A 21,098-nucleotide genomic window follows, 5' to 3' on the forward strand; every position below is an offset into this window, starting at 1 on the left:
AACCTTTCAAGCGGTATGGGACGTCTTCAGATGCTTATGGAAGTTGAAAAGGTTGAAAATTGAAGAAAGTCCTCTTCTTGCGTATTTTGTAAAAAAACGCACCGGTAGCCTTGGTCTCTATACACACTAGACGCGTTTCGGAAACAAGTTCCTTCCTCAGTAGACAATCATAAAACGCATTCTATGATTGTCTACTGAGGAAGGAACTTGTTTCCGAAACGCGTCTAGTGTGTATAGAGACCAAGGCTACCGGTGCGGTTTTTTACAAAATACGCAAGAAGAGGACTTTCTTCAATTTTCAACCTTTTCAACTTCCATAAGCATCTGAAGACGTCCCATACCGCTTGAAAGGTTTTTGCATTCACCAACTACTCATAAAGTGGACTAAACCTGTGTTGCTACATTCAACATTACCGCAAATTTAAATCTTGTTGCATCCACTACCGCTGGCCTGACAGGCTCAGGCAACCACCAGCTCAGCTCAGCTTAACCAGCTTCCGTGTGCTTGACGGCTTCAGGCGCCTACGTCATTAACCAGCGATCAACTACCTGGCTGGACACGTGGGACGCTGAGTGAGCGAGACGCTGAGCAAGCGGGTCTGAGGTCTTGCTTTGCAAGTAAAAAGTAAAAAGTAAGTGGAATATTGCCAAATAAGTGCGGTCACGATCTGTTACAGGACACTTGAATAGAGAACCTTTCTTGTGAGAATTATAGCAAGGACGTACTGGAATCTTTGTTGCAACTTCGTTTCAACTATCCGGCAAATTGATATTTATGTCCTGGACATTCAAGCGGTTTAATTGAATATCTCTTGCAGCCTCACTCTAGCCATTTGGTCCTATGCTTAGGAGTACTCCAGCTATTTAGGTTTGTGCGTGAGCTCCGCACATATTTACCTATCTTTATACATTTATTCATGTATGTATGCTGATATGATGGCACAAAGTTAGTTTGTTTCTTTGACTTAGTGTATTAATAAAAATTTTATGCAAAAATACTGTGAGCCAGCCTATATTATTATTGATCTATATAAAAATGTGTTCTTGCTTTCAAGATATGCAACTTGTTCTTAATTCCTGAATACCATAAAAAATTGTTTCTCCTCGCATTGCCAAGATTATTAATAAAATGGCTAAAAATGGTGCCTACAGGTTGCTATTGAAACCCGTGCCCTAATTACATGGATGGAAAAGATTCCTTTTGTTCTCGGTGGAAACCTCCAAGGAGGAGAGCTGGTGGTGTCTTATCCTTTCGACATGGTGCGGTCACTGTGGAAGACCCAGGAGTATACAGCAACACCGGATGACCATGTGTTTCGCTGGTTGGCATACTCCTATGCATCCACCCATCGGCATATGACAGACTCAAGTCGGAGGCCATGCCACACTGATGATTTTAACAAGGAGGAGGGAAGTGTGAATGGAGCCTCTTGGCATACAGTGGCTGGAAGTAAGTTGTTCTATTGCTGTAAAATAATAACCAGTGCCATGAGTAGTCTTGAGCGAATTGAGCTTCGGATCATAGATCCAAAGTCAATTTGTTCAATAACTTCTTTTTAAATGCTGTTTCTAGACATCATTAAGATGTATGGTCTCCATGTAGGTCAACTTGCGCGTGACTTCGGAGAATTAGTCTGGTATTCCTATCTGCGTATTTAAAAATATTTTAAATTAGGAATTTTCGAAGTGGGCTTTGTACCAAAGCCCACTTTGAATTCCTTACTTAAAATGTTTTTAAATACGCAGATAGGAACAACAGACTAATTCACCGAAGTCACGTGCAACTTTGGGCGATATGAAATTGGCCTACACGGAGCCAATACATTTTAATGCTGCACGGAAACAGCATTAAAAACTTTTTAAAAGTTTTTGAACGAATCGACTTCGGATCTATGATCTGAAGCTCGATTCACTCAAGCCTAGTCACAGGAATCACACATTAAGGTATTTATGTGTAGATCTGTAAAAACACACTTGTCATAAGGATATATATAAGGTAGTCTATAGGTATTTTTGCCCCCGAAGGTGTTTTTGTACCTGCCCCTCCCTAATCTACTACTAACTGTTATGGGAGGTATCTTCAGTCCTGTCATACTTATCTGATCAGTTTCTATGAGGAGGTAAGTTCTAGACTTGACAGCGGCGAATCAATGGATGTCGTATATCTGGACTTCTCCAAAGCATTTGACACTGTACCGCATGAAAGGTTAGTATATAAAATTAGAATGCTCGGACTGGGAGAAAACGTCTGTATGTGGGTAAGTAACTGGCTGAGTGATAGAAAACAGAGGGTGGTTATTAACGGTACACACTCAGATTGGGTCACTGTCACTAGTGGGAAACCACAGTGGTCAGTATTGGGCCCTATTCTCTTCAATATATGTATTAATGATCTCATAGAAGGCTTGCACAGTAAAACATAAATTTTGCAGATGACACTAAACTGTGTATACTACAGAGGAGAGTATACTGTATATATTGTGACACAGTAAAAGGTTTGGTCTAGGAAAACAGGTATTTTCCTCCCAGCATGTGCTGCTGGGATGATTTACAGCCAGGTGAGGTCAAATACCGGACTGGATTTTAAGTGCCGGTCCAGGTTTTGGCAGCACCTGGCTGTCCTTAAATAGGCAGCTGGGCTCAGAAGCCATGCCTCTGTGTTGGGATCTGGGAGCCTTGTGTCTGGATGAAGGCTTGCTACCTGTTTGACTAATAACACGACCAAATTGTGCATTGGTCACTGCCTGATAAAAGGTTGGTATCGTATTCCACAATTATATATATATATATATAGTCTGATATACCATAAAACATAACATTTATTTTGATCAGTAAAATCCCTAAATATATGCGATATACACCATAACGCTGCGCGATTGGTGACCCTGAGCTGGGGATGGGGGAGACTAATACTGGGTCTCTGAAATCTAGTCTCATCATGCTGTGGTGGAGGGCCCTGTTTGGCCTGAAAACAGGTTTGTGCTGCAATCAGCAAGGACTATTTGAGGCAGAATTACCGCATGGTGTGAATTACCACCAACACCACAAGGTGACTTTTTGTTTGATTATGACCGCTTGTTTTGTCACTTGCCTAAAGTGTGAATAAAACACTGAACTGTTTGATCCAAAGAACTTGTTGTTGCCTCTATACGGCGTCCGCTAATCCTGTCTACCAGAGCGAGTCCCCACAATATTTACTACAGAGGACAGTATACTGTATATATACTATAGAGGACAATATACTGTATATATACTATAGAGGACAGTATACTGTATATATACTACAAAGAAAAGTATACCGTATATATATTACTGAGGACAGTATACTGTATATACTGTGTGTATATATATATACTACAGGGGACAGTATACTGCATATACTACAGAGGACAGTATACTACTACAGAGGGATCTGGATAGATTGGAGGCTTGGGCAGAGAAGTGGCAGATGAGGTTTAACACTGACAAATGTGAGGTTATGCACATGGGAAGGAATAATACAAGTCACCCGTACATACTAAATGGTAAAATAATGGGTAAGGGTCCGTTCACACGTCCGCAAAATGGGTCTGCATCCGTTCTGCAATTTAGCGAAACATGTGCGGACCCATTCATTTTCAATGTGGCCGGAATGTGCCATCCGCATCCGCATTTGCGGATCCGCACTTCCGTTCCGCAAAAAAATAGAACAGAGCGATTGCGGACAAGAAAAGGCATTTTCTATGAGAGTGCCGGCGAAGTGTGGTCCGCAAAATGCGTAACGCACATTGCTGGTGTCCGTGTTTTGCGGATCCGCAAAACACATACGGACGTGTGAATAGACCTAGGAATTTTAGTGGAAAGTAAACTAAACTATAGAAACCAGTGTCAGGCAGCTGCTGCCAAGGCCAATAAGATAATTGGTTGCATCAAAAAGGGCATAGATGCCGGTGATGAGAACATAGTCCTACCACTTTACTAATTAATGGTTAGATCCTGGGGCGAAGCTAAAAGCTCATGGGTCCTGGTGCAGGAGTTCATCTTGGGGGCCCCCTTCCCTCAGTGCTTTGTAGCAAAGGGCAGTGGTGCACCTAGCCTTTCTGCTGCCTGAGTTAAAAATTGAAATGGCAAACCCCCATACCAAATTCTCAACCTAACCCCTTCCCTCCAGCATTACTGTTTAAGACACACTTGGAAAATATTACATACAGCGCTACAAAACATACAGGGTAATACAGCGCCACATACCTCTTACATCCAGGGACGTCCATGATGACTTCTTTCACCCATCTCTTGTGTCTGCAGAGTTTCACAAACAGACATCTTAGTTTCCTACTTTTCCATCATCCTCACATCTTCTCAACTCCCCATCCTGCCACCCCCAATACTGTGCCCGCTGTGTTCCCCAAACTATACTGCAGAAACAGTCCACCTGAAAATACTAGTACCATGCAGATAGTGCCCCTTCAATAATTACTGGCACGCGGAGCCCTAAAAGTTAACTGCGCCCAGCAAATAGTGTCCCTGACACTAATAGTGTAAACATAATTGTGATAAACTGATACTGTGCCAGGGTGCCCCCCACAGTAGAAATAATTATCTACCAGAGTCCACTTAGGCTACTTTCACACTAGCGTTTTGGTTTCCGTTTGTTTGATCCGTTCCGGGCTCCAAAACGGATCATTCTGAATGGAAAAGGATCCGCTCAGAATGCATCAGTTTGCCTCCGATCCGTCTCCATTCCGCTCTGGAGGCGGACACCAAAACACTGCCTGCAGCTTGACGAAACTGACACAAACTGGCACAATAGAAAACGGATCCGTCTCCCATTGACTTTCAGTGGAGTTCATGACGGATCCGTCTTGGCTATGTTACAGATAATACAAACGGATGCATGCGGTTGTATTATTGTAACGGATCCGTTTTTGCAGATCCATGACGGATCCTCCCAAAACGCGAGTGTGAAAGTAGCCTTAGTGTTAACAGTGCCTCCAATAGTAATAAAGTCCCCCATTGTGCCCCAGAAGTAATAATACTCTCATAGTGTCCATTCTAGCAATCATGTCCGCAATTGTGGACAAGAATAGGCGTTTTCTAGGATGGCGGTGTCCATGTGTGTCCATGGGAACATGAATGTAGCCTTAGTATGATTGAATACCTGTTTAACTAGACCTGCACCCTGTGATGACCTGAGTGGCTTGAAATATAATTGATATTTAATATCAAATGTAATATCATTGATATCATTATTAACAGCCCGCCGTAGACAATATCCCGGCAGAATCCTCTTGATTCTGTTGAAATATTACTTCCACTTAATTCCTTTTTACAGATGATTATTATTTATGTTCTTAGTTTTCATTTTCCATCTTTTTTGGGATGTCTCCCAGTTAATTAGTGGTTTTATAGACAGCAGGGCTCACAGTCAATGAATTCCACGCACTACAATGAGGCAAATAGAAAAGAAACAGAGTAAGACAAAGAAATGCTGTACTTTACAGGACCACCTGGTGAGTCAATGAATTGAGTTGCTTTCTAGAATCCGGGCAGAGAACTGACAAAACGGAATTTACATCTAACGATAAACATATGCCCCGCAGAGGCAACAAAGAGCCAATAAAATGGCAACAATTGGACTGGGTTGAATTAAGCATCATCTGCATTACATATGTTTGTAAAATGTTTGTGAAAGTAACTAATAAATTGCTTCACTGCTGCAAAAATTCTGCTTAAAGGGGTCAAACCAGCACCTGGATCTGAATACTTTTGAAACTCCTACTTACTCATTGAAATCTATCTGTATAGCGCCACCTGCTGTTTGCTCTTTTTCTAATTTTCTCTGTCCTGCTCACTGAGACGGAAGCACGTGCTCCGTTCCATCCTTCAACTGCCGCCAGCTGTAGTAGAAAGCACATGTCCCTTGAGAAAGTGCACGTCCCCTGAGCTGACCGCTTGAAATAAATCTAGCAGAGCAATTGGAGCAATAAATGGGGAGATCTCTGGATCCATGTTGGTGGCATGTGCTGGTTTTAAGGTACTGCATGATATCGGATTTTCATTTTTTACATTAATCATAGGATAACGCTTTTAAGGCCTCACGCACACGGCCGTATGTATTTTGCGGTCCGCAAATTGAGGATCCTCAAAAAACGGATACCGCCTGCGCTGCATCTGCCTTTTTCGCGGACCAATCGGCTTCAAAAGGTCCGTCGTCCACATAGAAAGTGTTCTAGCTACTATCTGAAGTCAGTGGGTCCGCAAAAAAATGCGGACGGCACATGGACCACATCCGTATTTTGCGGATTCGCTATTTGCAGACCACAAATCGGATACGGTCGCATATATGAGCCCTAATTGTGAGCCTCAATATGTGTTTCTAGCTTGTTGTCACTTTATCATATTGCTAAGCCTACACTAGTGATGGCAATATCCTCTCATTATCAGTATCACATCTACACGCGGGAGAGATCCGACAATAGAAAGGGCGGCGGACTCAGCCATCTTCTGATGAGAATATATTAGGAATGTCTATTTATAAGATCCCTGCTACATGATTATACATTAACAACGTTTTTTCTGGACTTTCAATGACACATCGAGTTGAAACGACTTTCCTAATTGTCTTTATTCTTCACAAATTGTCCAATTTTTCCCCTCTAATTGTATTTCATCACACTGTTTCCTATATTTTTTTATTCCTATTATTAGGTATTAATGATTTTAGCTATTTGCACACCAACTGCTTTGAGATCTCCATATACTTGGATTGCGACAAGTATCCGCACGGAAGTGAACTGGCAGAACAGTGGGAAAACAACAGAGAGTCCTTGATTGTCTTCATGGAGCAGGTCAGTGTCTGGTCTTATAGAACAGTAAATTCTTAAAGGGAATCTGTCAGCTCTGAACCCCCCCCAAACTAGAGTCAGGGGTGTATGTGTAAGTGCTGCTGAGTACGGTAATGCATTTTTATCTTCACAATCACTAGCTTTCTGATACTGTACTCCAACAGGCCAGCATTAAAATGTATTGAGAGGACTCCTTCTTGAGTCCTTTCTATTATGTGCCGGAGCTTGGGAGTCCTCACTTCGGCTGGTTTGTTGGATCACAGCATCAGAATACAAGTATGACGATAAAAATTACAATACCGTACTCAGCTCCACTTCCACTATACACCACTCACTATAGTTTGGGGTTTGTTTTGGAGCTGACAGATTCCCTTTAAAGGGCATCTGTCAGCAGTTTTGACCATGGTAAACTGCTGACAGCACTAGATAGAGCCTGGGGAGAGCACTACAAAAAATACCTTTTGTGGAGCTTTATTATCAGGGGTAGCGTAAATGATGTATTAGTGGGGGCTGATGGCCCTGCCCTCTCAACGTCCTCCCTCATCTCGCCGACTTTTTGTAGACTTGGCGAGGGCGACGTATAATGCAGATTTTTGATCCAATGGATTTGCAACTTTTCTACGCCAAAAAGAGGTGTAAGGGGAATGAGAAATTCCCCCCCAATGTCTTAAAAATAGAAAAAGAAAGGACTTCTAGGAAATAATAAGGATTAGGTAGTAAGTAGGGTTGAAAAAAGATGAAAGTCCATCCAGTTCAGCCAATTATTCTGTTGATCCAGAGGAAGACAAAGAAAGCCCATGAGGCTGAAACTAATGTTCCTCATCTTAGGCTACTTTCACAGCAGCATTTCAGCAAAAATGCTGCCGTCATGATAATATAACCGGCTGTATCTGTTATGAACGGATCCGGTTGTATTATCTCTTAAATGGCCATGACGGCACTAAAACCATTGTAAGTCAATGGGCGCCGGATCCGTTTTCTTTTGTGTCCGAGAGAACGGATTCAGCATCATTAAAGGGTTTCTGTCACCCCACAAAACTCTTTTTTTTTTTTTTGGATAGTTAGATTCCTCATAGTGCGATATAGGAGAATATAATGCTCTTACTTACTTTCATGCGGCCGATTCTTTATAAAACGAAGTTTTATAATATGTAAATGAGGGCTCTACCAGCAAGTAGGGCGTCTACTTGCTGGTAGCCGCAGCAGCAATCCGCCCCCTCGCCGTGTTGATTGACAGGGCCGGCCGTGATCTCCTCCTCCGGCCGGCCCTGTCAGTAATTCAAAAATCGCGCGCCTCTGGTCATTCGGCGCAGGCGCTCTGAGATGAGGAGGCTCGTCTCCTCAGTGCGCCTGCGCCGATGACATCACCGAAAAAGGAGACGTCATCGGCGCAGGCGCACTGAGGGAGTTCTGAGGAGACGAGCCTTCTCATCTCAGAGCGCCTGCGCAGATTCAACACGGGCGCGCGATTTTTGAAACGCCGACAGGGCTGGCCGGAGGAGGAGATCCCGGCTGGCCCTGTCAATCAACACGGCGAGGGGGCGGATTGCTGCTGCGGCTACCATCAAGTAGACGCCCTACTTGCTGGTAGAGCCCTCATTTACATATTATAAAACTTCGTTTTATAAAGAATCGGCCGCATGAAAGTAAGTAAGAGCATTATATTCTGCTATATCGCCCTATAAGGAATGTAACTATCCAAAAAAAAAAAAATGAGTTTTGTGGGGTGACAGAAACCCTTTAACTTACATTGTGTTTCATGCCGGATCTGTCTTGCTCTGCATCCCATGCCGGACAGAAAAACTGTCTGGCATGGTAACGCAACCAAACGGAACAAAGTGCTTTCTGGTGCACTCCGTTCCGTTCAGTTTTGTCCCCATTGACATTGATTGGGGACAAAACTGAAGCGTTTTTCTCCAGTATTGAGATCCTTTGACGGATCTCAATACCGGAAAGTAAAACCGCAGATATGAAAGTAGCCTTAGGAGAAAAATTCCCCCCAAACTCCACGTGTATGCGGAAGATGGGAGGGAGTCGGCCGAATGTTTATGGGCAGTTTTGGTCCTGCAAGAATGATGTTCTGCAGGAGCCTGAGATAAAAAATAAAAAAGAGATAAGATTGTGATGACGCTTCCCCGGTAAATAAATTCAGGATAATAGTCGTATAATTTAAACACTTGTTGCATAGAATAATAAAAGCAATCATTCCTTCTTTTTTATTAGGTTCACCGCGGAATTAAAGGAGTTGTGAGAGACATATACGGACGCGGGATAGGAAATGCAGTTATATCTGTGGAAGGAATCAATCATGATATTCGTACAGGTTGGTTGTTTTCTCCTGAGGGATTACCGAGTTTGCACTTTGTGGCCAGGACACATTTAGTGGATCAAATAGTGTGCTGCCATGAGAGGTTCCATGGGACAGATTCATGGTGGATTTAGGCTCAGTATTACAAATTCTATATTTATTATGCACATAGGTGGCGTAGATTAGATTTTCTGGTGCATGGATTTCCAGGAAATGTTCCAAATTCCACTTAGTAAATTCAGCGCATTTTACTCCAACGGACTGAAACGTCAGTCGTAGTAAATGTGCCCCATGTAAGAGATCTCCATAATATAGCTCACTAATGATGTCTCCTTAGTGCTATTCACTAATAGGATACGTGTTGTATTGTTCATGGCCACAGAAGAAGGACACATTCTGACCATTAGACTGATATCTAAAACCAGTATTTATCCCTCACTTTCCACTCTGGGAACCCCATCAGATGATTCCTTTACTTTTACCACCTGAATTTATTCATATCTACATGACCATCTCATGATTCTGGTAGTAGACTTGGGACTGGCAGTTTTAGGGTCACCATGACTATTATTTAGTATGACCAAAAAATATAAAAAGGACAAAAACAATATTTTACCGAAACTCTGAGTTCTTGCAGTCAGCTGGTAAAATCTTTCCCTACTGAGCACTTACTCATTGTGGACGTTCTCCAGTGTTGGCCCATATTGTGGAGGTCAGCTGGAGAGATTCCCAGGAAAATCATATGCTAGGAGGCACGCCTCGATCTCAAGTGCCCATTAATTAATTTCTAGGGAAACCTCCAGTATTTGCAGGATAATGCTCCTACCTGGATATTCTGCTATCCGTCTTGACATTTATCTGGATAAGTCTGCATTATTAGGGAATTATCCGCGAAACATTGCTGCATCGTCATAATCCTGCACCCACCCCTGTAACTTACACTTTAGATTGGTTTGCAGTGCCAGTAACTATAGGGGAAGCAGTGGAAGCGGCTGCTTTGGGGCCCTGACCTAGAAGGGGGCCCATCCAGGAGGAGGAGGACTAAAAGATTTGGTCAGGGCCCCCTCAACAGTATTACACAATGGAATGATATACAGTGACAGTATAGACAGTGTAGGAAACGGATGGAACAGCTGCCGGGCCTGGTCTGAGAGAGCGATCTTTACTAGCCACAGGAATGGGGGCGGCATGAAAAGAAGGGGTTGCAAAACAATTACTGGGGGAGGGGGGGCCCCATTCAAAAATTTGCTGTGGGGCCCAGTCATTTCTAGCTACGCCACTGAGGGTAGGCTAATAGTAGGTAACCTATCCTCCAAATCAGTGATGTAACTAGAACTGACTGGGCCCCACGGCAAATTTTTGAATGGGTCACCCCCTTACAAACTTCTTCGCAACCCCCTGTTTCCCTGCAACCCCCACTCCTGCGGCTAGTCAAGATCGCTCTCTCAGACCAGGCACGACAGCCAATCCGTCCATTTTCTATTGTCACTGTATATAATGACATTGTGCAATACTGTTGAGGGGGCCCTGACAATAAATTATTTTAGTCCTCCTCCCGGATGGGCCCCTTCTGAGTTTGGGTCCCATAACAGGCAAGCGCTGGCTCCCCTATTTCTGTAAGCCCCATAGAAGTGAATGGAGCGGTGCCTGCACTTGCACGGTGCACTTCCTATTCATTTCAATGGGACGTCCAAAAATAGCCAACCACTCTACTTGACTATTTTTGGCACTCCCATAGGAATGAATGGGTGGCAGCCGCGCATGCGTGAGGCCCTCCATTACTTTGCATTCTCCTTTCTAAAGATATGTGCAGGTTCTAGAGGTGGGACCCGCACCTATCAGACATTGGGGGCCATATCCTAGCAATATGCCCCCATGTCCAAGATGAGACAACCCCTTTGAGGTATGCACATTCATTCAATAACTGTCTTGGCGGACAGCCTCCCTATATATATGTCGCTCGGCCGAACATGCATGTGTTCTGAATGGGGAGAGGGGAGTACGCCGCTGTCAGATGCTTATTATCTTTCTTGAGAACAAAGGACCGGACATGTTTAAAGTCAACATGTCCAATCCTTTTTTTTCCTGACAGGTGGTTGATTAGATGGTTGGCCGGACCTGCTGAAATAAGTGGGTTTGGCCAACCATAGTCTAATGGGTACAGTGACCTTTAGAGTATTTTTTAGAAGCAACACTTCCCTTTTTTGTGTTGGTTTTGATATCTTTCTCCACAGTTTGTAGTCACTTAGCCTCCTACCAGTGTCTAAGGTATAAGTCCTATCTCTTTTTCGTCCACACGGTGTGTCCCAGGTATCCACACAGCCGCACACCTGTTAGAACAGCCTTCTCTGTGAACTCTTCTCCAGGTCTTCCTTCCATTCCTGTTTCCTTATCTGTGCCTCATGCAATAGCTGAACATCCCAGTTTCCAAGCGACACCTATTAATATTTGCTAGGATACATAACTGGAGCCCTGTTAGGCCTGTGCTGGCACGCGAAAGCATTTCTTACAGCTTATTACCCCTCCGACCTTCAGAGCTCCTGGGACCTGGAGTTACAACTTCTCTCACATTTTAATGACTTTGCCTTATGGAAAGCTATCCTCTCCCAGTCTGTACCCCACCTCTGGCACAGACGGCTTCCTTTACAGCACACTCCTCTTGAAGACCCTTTTGATGCATAATAACACCACCAGGCATAGTACGTTCCCTTCTTTGCTTTCTGTCCGTAAAAACCTTTTTAATGTCAGAGAATGAAGACGATAAAAGAATAAAAAGCCACGTGAGAAAATGCTTACACACCAAGAAAACCTTCTGCATTTTTCCAGATCTTTCCTCTATGGGGCCTTCAAATTATCCTTCTGTTATGTACATGTTTTCTTATTTGCTGACTTATCCTGAGGATAGCTCATCAATATCAGGTTGGTGGAGCATGAATGCCAGCACCCTGCTGATCACTTATACGAAGCTCTTTAAATTAGAAATGAAGTAAAAAAAATAAAAAAAAAGGCATATATTGATAAAACAGTATATAATATATATAACTCATGAAAGCATTGTGTTAGGCTAATGATGGAAAAGGAATAATGAGCAGCGCTGCCCAGGATTGGACCTGTCCCACCCCTGACATGTCTATTTTAGTAACTACTTGCTTTCCCCGTGTAATAACAATTCTGGAGGATCAATTCTTTTTACTCTATGATGTGCCATTCCTTAATTATTCCTTCTAGAAGTTATGAATGAACTACTAGCAGTTTGCAATGAAGGTCCAGATGGGTGCTACTAGCTGGGAGTGTGTCCCTGCACAGTTGTACAGTATTCAATCAGTGCTGCCATGGTCAGACTGTGCAGGGACCCCCCCCCCCCCCCCAATCTGGTAACACCCATCCAGACCTTCATTGCAGACTGCTATCAATTCATTCATACATTCTAGAAGGAATAATAAAGGAATGGCACATCACAGAGTCATAAAGAATGATGCTCCACAATTGTTATTACATGAGGAGTGCGAGTAGTTACTAAAACAGAGATGTCGGGAGAGGGGACACATTTTCTTTAAAGGGAAACTGTCATGTTAAAAGGGTTGTCCACTTTTCTTATTTGCTGACTTATCCTGAGGATAGCTCATCAATATCAGGTTGGTGGAGCATGAATGCCAGCACCCTGCTGATCACAGCGCTCGTACCATCCCTCCTAAGGACACGACCAAGGCGGCATTTGAATTCCGTAAACCCTTTAACCAGAGGGCTATCTCATTGACCTGTTTTGGCCACTAGGCTGTTTAATGGCCCTCAAAGAGGCTTTCTCCCTTTTAGATATTGAAGATCTATCCTCCGAGGAGGTCATCCATATTAGGTCTGTAGGGGTCTGACACCCAGCACCCCCCACCCATCAGCTGTTTGTGTCAGCCGCAGATGCCGGAAACATGACAGTAGACCGAACTGGGAGCAGTCAGGTGTCGGAGTACTGCAGTTCAGCTCCCATTCACTTGAAAGGGACCCCGCTCCACCAATCTGACATCGATGACCTGTCCGGAGGATAGTAGTAGTAATGAAGGACCGCCACTTACTTGTAGTCTTCTTGCATATATCGTTTACTAACACATATTAGTTAAATGTGACACGTTTCGGCACAAACTTGTGCCTTCCTCAGAAGGCACAGATTTGCACCGAAACGCGTCACATTTAACTAATATGTGATTTATGCAAGAAGACTACGAGTGAGTGCTGGTCCTTCATTACTATTGTCTATACGGGACGCCTTCCCTAGGACACGTGCAACAAACCGCCATGACCAGAGTGCCGACTGATACACATTGCAACTGTCCGGAGGATAGGTCGTCAGTTTCTAAAAGGTGGAAACCCCCTTTAAAATAAAGATACTTTAGGGTCCTTACACTTCAATAGCTTTTAAGTCTAACTTTGAAACAACTGAATGTGATATAAAGCCACTGGATACCAATTTTAGTGATGTCCTAAGCCAGCATATTTTCCTGGTGTACCTGCGTATCTCCACAACTGGAACGGGGACGTGTGTCATTAAATTGCTGCTTTCTTCCTATACGTTAAAGCACCGGACTCCTATGGAGCTCAGGATTAAGTATATATATTTCCCTATGTAATTAACAGCTCGGTAATTAGAAACTTACAGTAATACTGGGACTAGTTCCAGACACCACATGCTGAGTGTATCCGCTCCCGGGATTAATTTAACCCTCCCACGCTCTCTTCTGCTTTTTTCTTTTTGAAATATAAAAGTGGAGAACGATATCTTATTCATGGCTCCTCTGAAATCTCGGATGATGAAAAGATCTGTTGTTTTCCCCCAGCTTTTCCTTCCCATCCCCAGATGTCATATTCTCCGTCCCCAGATCTGTTTGTTTTAGTGTTTTATGTAGTTGTGCTTTTTCGTGTTTATGATTATTTGGACAGATTGAGCCTAGACTATGCTGACGCGTTAGGCTCGGCTGGGTATATTCTTCCAAGAGACATGGAGGCTGGGAGCTTTCTTGGCTCCTTTTAAAATCCCCATGGACTTCACTGGAGAGAGCCGTCACATGTGCTCCATGTAGTCTGCAGTTGGATGAAGCCACCTGAGATTTCTACCTAAGAGACCTATATACCTATATCAGTTAAGTCATATCCAGGAAATCTCCTCTAATAAAACTAGGATAAAATATTTCCACTACCACATAGGGAGGACCAATCAAAACGTCTTGCTCCTGGTCTGTTCCATCCTTGTTGCAAGGTGTGTATAGAAAAAAGAAGGGGATCGTGGCAAAGATGAAACTGGGACCCCTATGAATGTGCCGGGTTTTGCCACCCACAAAATAAGGACCTGGCGTTCGATTTTGCCTCCTTTTTATGATCCATGAGTCCTTTTCCTTCCTCTTGTCTTCTTGTCTTCTGGGGAGGGGGTCCTACACACCCAGTAGTAAAGTGAATGATATCAACCAAGGATCAGAATCTTCCCTCCAAGTACATAAAACAACAAGTTTTATTAATACGTTGAAAAAACTAAATAAAACTAATTGTTTTATGTGTATTTCACACCATTTCAAGTCCTAATTTGGCAGTGCCGCTGAAATCCACAGGCCTGGCCTCATTTCTCACAATGAATTTTTGATTGCACTTTCTTTGAATGATGTCAGAAAGGCCAAGTGGCAGCAGACAAGCTACATATTGGTCCTTGATGTGTGCCCAACACAAAACTATAGAAGTGAGCAGACCTTAAAGGGATTCTGTCACCTCTCATAACCCAAATTCGGATTTTAAACCAGTCATGCTCCACAGCTTACCTTGAATCGGCTGTGCTGTTCTATATTGTAATCCGTCCAGTAGTTTTTCAGAAAAACGACTTTTATAATTATGCAAATTAACCCTGAAGGTGCCCAGAGGGGCGTTATGTTCCCCTTTGTGTGCCCAGTAACGCCCCTCTTACAGTGCCCAAAACGCCTTCCTCCAGAATCCCTAACCGCCCACAGCGTCTCATCCCTCTCCTCCCCCTCCCTGACGGCTGAGCGAAGTCTCGCGCAGACGCAGTACCCACTGAGGGCTGCGCCAGTGCGATTTGCTGGAGACTGAGGGCAGCAGCTTCATCGTCGTCACTGGGCTCGGCGCATGCCCAGTGACGTCCGATGCTCGCTCTTCCCTCAGTCTCCAGCAAATCGCACTGGCGCAGCCCTCAGTGGGTACTGCGTCTGCGCGAGACTTCGCTCAGCCGTCAGGGAGGGGGAGGAGAGGGATGAGACGCTGTGGGCGGTTAGGGATTCTGGAGGAAGGCGTTTTGGGCACTGTAAGAGGGGCGTTACTGGGCACACAAAGGGGAACATAACGCCCCTCTGGGCACCTTCAGGGTTAATTTGCATAATTATAAAAGTCGTTTTTCTGCAAAACTACTGGACGGATTACAATATAGAACAGCACAGCTGATTCAAGGAGCATGACTGGTTTAAAATCTGAATTTGTGTTATGAGAGGTGACAGAATCCCTTTAAAGAGGACCTTTTATCGGTCCAAACATTGTGAACTACGTATCATGACATATACAGCGGCGCCCAGGGATCTCACTGCACTTACTATTATCCCTGGGCACCGCTCCGTTCTCCCGTTATGTCCTCTGGTATGTTCGGGGACTTGGTTATAGTAGGCGGAGACTTAGGACTCTTGGTTATAGTAGGCGGAGACTTAGGACTCTTGGTTATAGTAGGCGGAGACTTAGGACTCTTGGTTATAGTAGGCGGAGACTTAGGACTCTTGGTTATAGTAGGCGGAGACTTAGGACTCTTGGTTATAGTAGGCGGAGACTGCCCTTGTTCTGCTGGGCGTCTCCTTCTCTTAGGCTGTAGCGCTGGCCAATCGCAGCGCAGAGCTCACAGCCTGGGAGAAAAAAACTCCCAGGCTGTGATCTCTGTGCTGCGATTGGCCAGCGCTACAGCCTAGGAGAGGGAGATGCCCAGCAGAACAAGGGCAGACTCTGCCTACTATAACCAAGAGTCCTAAGTCTCCGCCTACTATAACCAAGAGTCCTAAGTCTCCGCCTACTATAACCAAGAGTCCTAAGTCTCCGCCTACTATAACCAAGTCCCCGAACATACCAGAGGACATAACGGGAGAACGGAGCGGCGCCCAGGGATAATAGTAAGTGCAGTGAGATCCCTGGGCGCCGCTGTATATGTCATGATACTTAGTTCACAATGTTTGGACCAATGAAAGGTCCTCTTTAAACTTTGTTTAATCCCTTTGCATCTTAATGTAATTCCCCATTTCCCTTCCTTTTCTTTGTTCTTCTTCCTTCCAAGGGCCCCAGAGCATCCACAACCTCTTAGATACTTACAATTTTGATGTTTTATGTATCTATTCTTAAAGGGCATCTTTCAGCAGATTTGTACCTATGACACTGGCTGACCTGTTACATGTGCACTTGGCAGCTGAAGGCATCTATGTCGGTCTCATGTTCATATGTGTCCGTATTGCTGAGAAAATCGATGTGATAATATATGCAAATGAGCCTCTAGGAGCAACCGGTGCATTATATTTACATGTTGTCACGGCCACGGCTATGGCCGTGACTCCTTGGGAGCCGCATACAGTTGCCCGCGGTTTTGGGTTGTAGTGTCAACCGCAGCTTGCGACATAAGGTCGTCAGCCTCAAGTGCGGTTGCCGCGGACAACAGCTATGTGTGCGGTTCCCTCGGAGTTGTGTGCGCGTTTGTAAGCACTTTTGTATGTCTGTGTGCACTTTGTTTATGTTTGGTGTGCACTGACATTTTCCCTGCACTGTGGCTGTCCGTGGCAACGTTTGTTGGTATGATGTACATGTGGTGGCAGTGTCCCGGCCTTTGGGCTGACTCCCAGGACACGCTGGCCACCCATGCCGTTGCCTGCGGCAACAGCCACTGTGTGTTTGTTGTTTGGACACTTCCCCTTTAAGTTATGTTTTCCCTTCTGTGGTTTTGGAAGGGTTAACTCCCTTTCAGTGTGTGTGAATCACGGGGTGTGTCTGATTGTTGGGTGTGGCCTCTTGGCCCTATATAGCCTCAGTTGCAGGCAGTAGCCAGAGAGGGTGTTTCAGCTATGCTGGCTGTAGACATCCTCCTGGTTACTTACCAACTGCCAGTGGGTGCCAACCTTCTGGTCATAAGCTAAATATATATGTCCTTTGGTGTCTGGAAGATGTGTTTGCTTTTATGTTTCTTTATTGCACCTGTGGTCCTGGGTTCCCGTGTGTTGTGTGTTTGTATGCTGAGTCCTGCAGTCTGTGGGCAGTACATCCACATGGGTTCCAGGCTTGGTTGTCTGTGGTAGGTCTCTGCTATGTTTGTGGCAAGTACCTGCCATTGCCATAGGTTGCATTTGTTTCCCCTTGCTTGCAGCTTGGCCAGTGAGACTCCTGTTCCTCCGGATCCAGAAGGAACAGGATGTCTTACTCTGACTCCTAGCCTAGGGACCGGCGGAGGGCGAGTAGGGATCCGAGGTTCCTGCGCATGGGTCCTCCTACCTTCAAGGTCGGCCCATGCAGGTAGGAGTTAGGGTCAGGTTAGGGACGCTGTAGGAGGTGACCTGCTCCCTAATCCTGTTTGTCCTGGTCAAGCAGCGACCATCTTCCTGTGGCACACGGCTGAGGGTTTCCCCCATCCTCAGCCGTGACACATGTAGAGGCTCTGCTCTCTCTGCAAATGCTGCACCCTCTGCACTTTGATTGACAGTGCAGGGCAGTCCAGGCCTTGTCAATCGAAATACAAAGGGCGCTGCAGTTGCAGAGAGAGCAGAGCCTCTAGGTGTAATGGCAACACCCCCGTTGCTCCTAGAGGCTCATTTGCATATATCAAAACATCACTTTTCTCAGCAATGCGGGCACATATGAACATGAGACCGACACAGATGTCTTCAGCTGCCAAGTGCACATGTAACAGGTCAGCCAGTGGCATAGGTACAAATCTGCTGACAGATGCCCTTTAAAGGGGTTGTGTCACTTCAGCAAATAGCATTTATTATATAGAGGAAGAAAATACAAGACACTTACTAATGTATTGTGATTGTCCATATTGCTTCCTTTGCTGGCTGGATTCATTTTTCCACCACGCTATGCACTGCTCATTTCCATGGTTACAGACCACCCTGCAATCCAGCAGCGGTGGTCGTGCTTGCAAACTATAGAAAAAAGCACCAGCCCATGTGCGCTCCCACGGTCCCAGCCACCAGAGACCAGCACTTTTTTCCTACAGTGTGCAAGCACGGCCATCGCTGCTGGATTGCAGGGTGGTCATAACCAAGGAAGCAAGCAGTGTATAATGTGATGGAAAAATGAATCAAGACAGCAAAGGAGGCGATATGGACAATCACAATACATTAATTTTATCTACATGATAAATGGCACTTGCTGAAGTGACACAATCCCTTTAAGGTGGCGATCACATTGTACATTTATGTAGGAATTCTGAAAATTTATCTTTATCATGATATTTTGTGACTGTGAAGTTAATAAAAAAAATTCAACTCTTTTTGATCATAGCAAGTGATGGCGATTATTGGCGACTTCTGAATCCAGGAGAATATGCGGTAACAGCTCGAGCTGAAGGCTTTACACCCTCCACCAAAAACTGTGCTGTTGGATATGAAATGGGAGCCACACGATGTGACTTCACCTTAGCCAAGTCCAACCTGGCACGGATCAGGGAGATCATGGAGAGGTTTGGGAAGCAGCCAGTCAGCATGTCTCTGCGACGCAGGAGAGTCCGAGTCAGAGCAGGTCGTCATACCTAGAGTTTGTCTTGACACAAAATTCAAGCTAACGAAAAGTCAAGTTGGAAACGACATAAATTGACCACTTAATTGAAGGAACGGCGGTTGAGGATTCGGTCTCCAGTCATCTTGCTAATAAGATAGGATCCTCCGAGAAGCTCTTCTAATTATGGCACCTTATGACAATCGCTAGCCTAAAGTCTACAGATATGGAACGCTCCTTTCTCTTAGAGCTGTAGGAATCTCTCAAGGACCCTTAGATCTTGAGTTTGTCATATTATAGACTCATCCTAACTCTATGACAAGAGTAACGTACAGGTTATAGGAAGTCTGGGAATAGATATTCAGATGTTACATCTTTGAATTATGGTTGTGTTATAAAAGACAAGAACTTTAGATCGCTACTTTGTGCTGTTGAAGACCATAGTTTTTTCTACTATTTGCCTCAATATATTGCTTCTTGCATGCTTCAGTTCACTCCTAGCACCAAGAAACGCTGGCATCAAACAGTGACGACGGGGGACAAGATATTTCCTCCAATAACATTAGCATTCTCCTGTCCTACAATATTCTGAGATGCTTCGAAGATTGGACTGGATACACATTCTATGTTGGGATGTTGGAATATGCCAAAATGTATGGAACTATGGCCACTAAACCTAATCAAAAGCACCTTAAACCATTGCCAACATTACTTCTACGTTAAAAAAATTGCCGTTCTGGATTTTAGGTTGTGCAAATAGCAAATGTCAAATTTAATGAGAAAATTGAAAATTAAAAAAAAATACAAGTTCCGGCAATTCCTTTAACATCCGCGCAATAAAAGAGTCATTGTATCTGGACTCAACCGCTATGCTTCAAATCATATAATTGGCTTTCTGTTGTTTCTGTCAAGTGACTGTTCCTAATTTACATGATATTTAATCAGTTTTGCTCTCATGCTAGATAATAGTGCACATGGCAATAATCTGCTAACTGGTGGCAATACCTTACAGCATTTCTTGATTGAAAACCTTAAATTCTTGTTTTTAATATAAAATTTGTGTCTAACATCTGATATCTTAGAAATAAAGGCAATGCAACTTTCTAAAACAGAGAACATGGACTTCAAGTGTATTTTGTAAAGAAAATGTATGTGCTGTAGTTTTTCTATACCGTTACATACAGGGAGTGCAGAATTATTAGGCAAGTTGTATTTTTGAGGATTAATTTTATTATTGAACAACAACCATGTTCTCAATGAACCCAAAAAACTCATTAATATCAAAGCTGAATATTTTTGGAAGTAGTTTTTAGTTTGTTTTTAGTTTTAGCTATTTTAGGGGGATATCTGTGTGTGCAGGTGACTATTACTGTGCATAATTATTAGGCAACTTAACAAAAAACAAATATATACCCATTTCAATTATTTATTTTTACCAGTGAAACCAATATAACATCTCAACATTCACAAATATACATTTCTGACATTCAAAAACAAAACAAAAACAAATCAGTGACCAATATAGCCACCTTTCTTTGCAAGGACACTCAAAAGCCTGCCATCCATGGATTCTGTCAGTGTTTTGATCTGTTCACCATCAACATTGCGTGCAGCAGCAACCACAGCCTCCCAGACACTGTTCAGAGAGGTGTACTGTTTTCCCTCCTTGTAAATCTCACATTTGATGATGGACCACAGGTTCTCAATGGGGTTCAGATCAGGTGAACAAGGAGGCCATGTCATTAGATTTTCTTCTTTTATACCCTTTCTTGCCAGCCACGCTGTGGAGTACTTGGACACGTGTGATGGAGCATTGTCCTGCATGAAAATCATGTTTTTCTTGAAGGATGCAGACTTCTTCCTGTACCACTGCTTGAAGAAGGTGTCTTCCAGAAACTGGCAGTAGGACTGGGAGTTGAGCTTGACTCCATCCTCAACCCGAAAAGGCCCCACAAGCTCATCTTTGATGATACCAGCCCAAACCAGTACTCCACCTCCACCTTGCTGGCGTCTGAGTCGGACTGGAGCTCTCTGCCCTTTACCAATCCAGCCACGGGCCCATCCATCTGGCCCATCAAGACTCACTCTCATTTCATCAGTCCATAAAACCTTAGAAAAATCAGTCTTGAGATATTTCTTGGCCCAGTCTTGACGTTTCAGCTTGTGTGTCTTGTTCAGTGGTGGTCGTCTTTCAGCCTTTCTTACCTTGGCCATGTCTCTGAGTATTGCACACCTTGTGCTTT

General features: G+C 44.1%; 1 protein-coding gene across 1 annotated transcript in view; it reads left to right on the forward strand.

Annotated features, from left to right (window-relative positions):
- CPXM2 (carboxypeptidase X, M14 family member 2) overlaps positions 1–19,956 on the forward strand; it is a 132,029-nt gene extending 112,073 nt beyond the window's left edge. Inside the window, exons 12-15 of the mRNA XM_040436613.1 lie at positions 1,153–1,450; positions 6,688–6,827; positions 9,048–9,147; positions 18,643–19,956. Of these exons, the coding sequence (XP_040292547.1) occupies positions 1,153–1,450; positions 6,688–6,827; positions 9,048–9,147; positions 18,643–18,893 (789 nt within the window). The 3' untranslated portion in view covers positions 18,894–19,956. The remainder of the gene's footprint in view (positions 1–1,152; positions 1,451–6,687; positions 6,828–9,047; positions 9,148–18,642) is intronic.
- Positions 19,957–21,098: the final 1,142 nt, after the last annotated feature.

This window comes from Bufo bufo, chromosome 6 (assembly GCF_905171765.1).
Source record: "Bufo bufo chromosome 6, aBufBuf1.1, whole genome shotgun sequence".
Classification (NCBI taxonomy): Eukaryota; Metazoa; Chordata; class Amphibia; order Anura; family Bufonidae; genus Bufo; species Bufo bufo.